Source organism: Cicer arietinum, chromosome 3 (assembly GCF_000331145.2).
Source record: "Cicer arietinum cultivar CDC Frontier isolate Library 1 chromosome 3, Cicar.CDCFrontier_v2.0, whole genome shotgun sequence".
Taxonomy (NCBI): domain Eukaryota; kingdom Viridiplantae; phylum Streptophyta; class Magnoliopsida; order Fabales; family Fabaceae; genus Cicer; species Cicer arietinum.
Window position 1 is genome coordinate 38,184,658 of NC_021162.2, and position 2,795 is coordinate 38,187,452.

At 39.0% G+C, this 2,795-nt stretch overlaps 1 protein-coding gene across 1 annotated transcript in view; it reads left to right on the forward strand.

The window, feature by feature from the left end:
* The window catches only part of LOC140919748 (uncharacterized), a 3,288-nt gene extending 2,185 nt beyond the window's left edge, over nucleotides 1–1,103 (forward strand). Inside the window, exon 4 of the mRNA XM_073366376.1 lies at nucleotides 1,069–1,103. Coding sequence (XP_073222477.1) covers nucleotides 1,069–1,103 — 35 coding nt within the window. The remainder of the gene's footprint in view (nucleotides 1–1,068) is intronic.
* The last annotated feature ends 1,692 nt before the right edge of the window (nucleotides 1,104–2,795 follow it).

Here is a 2,795-nt window from a genome sequence, read left to right on the forward strand (position 1 = left end):
AAGGGATCTACTTGCACTCTAGTTGGTTATTCTGATTCTGATTCTGCTGGGGGCAAATTGGACAGAAAAAGTACATCTGGTACTTGTCAACTATTAGGGAACTCACTTGTATCTTGGCATAGCAAGAAACAAAATAGTGTTGCACTCTCAACAGCTGAAGCTGAATATGTAGCTACTGGAAGCTGTTGTGCACAAATTTTATGGATGCAACAACACCTTTCTGACTTTGGTGTTGATCTAGGTATTGTGCCTATCATGTGTGATAATACTAGTGCTATAAATATCACTAAGAACCCTGTCATGCATTCTAGAACCAAACATATAGAGATTAGGCATCACTTTATTAGGGATCAATTTCAACAGGGTAAGATCAAGCTTGAATATGTCAATACAGCTGATCAGTTGGCTGATATTTTCACCAAAGCCTTACCCAAGGACAGTTTCTTCTTTATAAGAATGAAACTTGGTATTATAGATCTCAATGAAATCTGATCCTTGTGACAAAATCGATTGAAACATCGATTATCATGTGACCAGATAGGAAAACAGCATTAAAAAATCGATTGTATAATCGATTTATGATGCTCAGTGTTTTAATTGGCAAAATTGAAAACACGATAATCGGTTGCATAATCGATTTATGGAACATAGTGTTCTATTTGTCTATGTCACAAACACTAGAATCGATTTCATAATCGATTTAGCACATCCCAGAAGTCAAAATGCTGAAGTATGCATTAACTCAATCGATTGAGAAATCGATGGAAGATTTGGAAAATCTTTTAAAGAATCGATTTGATAATCGATTGTTTGGTTCTGACATCCACAAAGTTCAGAAGTTTTCCAACCTCAAACCCGAGCATCGATTAGGAAATCGATTGAATCGGATTTTTAGAACCTGCACTTATATGAATCGATTTGGAAATCGATGCTAAGATTAGAAGTTTTCTGAACTTATGAGGAAATCGATTTGGACATCGATTTATCAAACTGAAGGATCAATTACGAAATCGATTTACAAGACGACTGTTGGAGAAAAATTATAGCTGTTGGAATTGGTTGTAACAGATACATTTCATTTCACTCAAACAACGGTAACCTAATCGATTGGACAATCGATTTGGTAAACCCATAAGTGAAATAAAATCGATTGGAAAATCGATTCTGCACAGTTCTATATAAACCCTAAATCGATTTCGCAACCCACTTTCACCATCAGTTCATATTTTCTCACCCAACTTCGAATTTCTCTGTATCTTAATCCTTCTCAATCATCTCAAACATATGATATCTCCAAACTATACAATGGCAAGGGTAAAGCAAACTGCACCACCTCAATCATCTTCCTCTGAATCAGTTTCCCTAGATTCATCTTCAACATCTAGTGGAAGAACACCCTCCCCTCAACCTCCTTCACCTCCTGCTAAAAGAGTCTCAATACCTACTCATAAGGTATTAGCTGAAGACAAAGGGAAGGCTGTTGCAATCACTCAAGAAACAACAAAAAAGAGGAAAGCTCCTCCATCTGAGAAACTCATGGGGGATGCCATGAAAGGAGCAACCCAGAAAAAGAAGAAGAACTCCCCCCAACCAAAGAAGGTTCAGCCTCCCAAAGGCAAACCAGTTGAAGAAATTGATCTCCCTTCTTCTTTCTTAAAAAGGAAAATCCAAGAGGCTAGGACTCTGGATTTTACCTATTTTGATTCAAATGGGTTTACTTTCCAAAATCACTTGAGATTTCATGCTTTAGTGGATTTCCTTTCCTGTTCTCTAGAAATCTACCCAAGGCTAATTAAAGCCTTCTACTCTACCTTCAAACTCACCAATATTGGATTCGAGGCTGAAGTGAAGGGTAAGAAAATCTCAATGACTTTTGAACAATTCTCAAAGTTGTCAGGGTTACCATTCTTTGGGGCAGCTATTGATGGAAGAACAGACCCTGATTCAACTGATGACGCTTGGGAATCATCAGTGGATAGGCATACGGCTATTCAGGACATGATGATGGAAGGTTTTGTTGAGAAAGTATCCCTTCCAACTGGTCAGATGAAGGTCCATCATCGTATGCTAATGTATGTGCTAACACGGATGTTAGTACCTCGCTCTCGAAATCACGCCGTTGTACAGAGGTTGGATATCATCCTGCTTTGGGGACTGTACAAGGAGCTCAAGATGAGCTAGGCTTGGATCGTGTTGATGAACATGGTTGAATCAACACAAGGCAAGCTACTGCTCCCCTACCCCTAGTTGATTACAAAGATTCTGAGACATTTTAAGGTTTTTGTTGTCAATGAAGAATCTGTCAAAACCACTCTCACATTTGGAGAATCAATTGTAAACCAAATGCAATTGAAGCGCATAAACGGCATATGGACTCGAGCTCAGCCGAATACTGAAATAGCTCAACCAACTGCGGAGCAAGCTGAGCCAGTCGAAGCCCATTCTGTGGTGTTAACGAAGCTACTGGAATTCATGGAGAATCAAGCTGCTCATAATGCAAGAGTAGAAGCATCTCTCAAGACTCTCCAGGCATCACTCGATTCTGTTGCTCAGGATGTGGCTGCAATACAAGAACACTTAGGCATTAAGATGTCATTTGAAGATATTGCAGATATAGGCCGACAAGCAACAAAAGATCAAAATCCAACCAACTTAGATAACTCTGAACCTCATGGAGAAGAGACACTGGCTGAGGATAATACAACAGTCTCTACTTCTCCCACTGATAATAATGAGGAACAGCCCTAGATTAGTTGACTAGGTTTTTGGTTTCTTTGTTGTTTTGTCATGTTCTA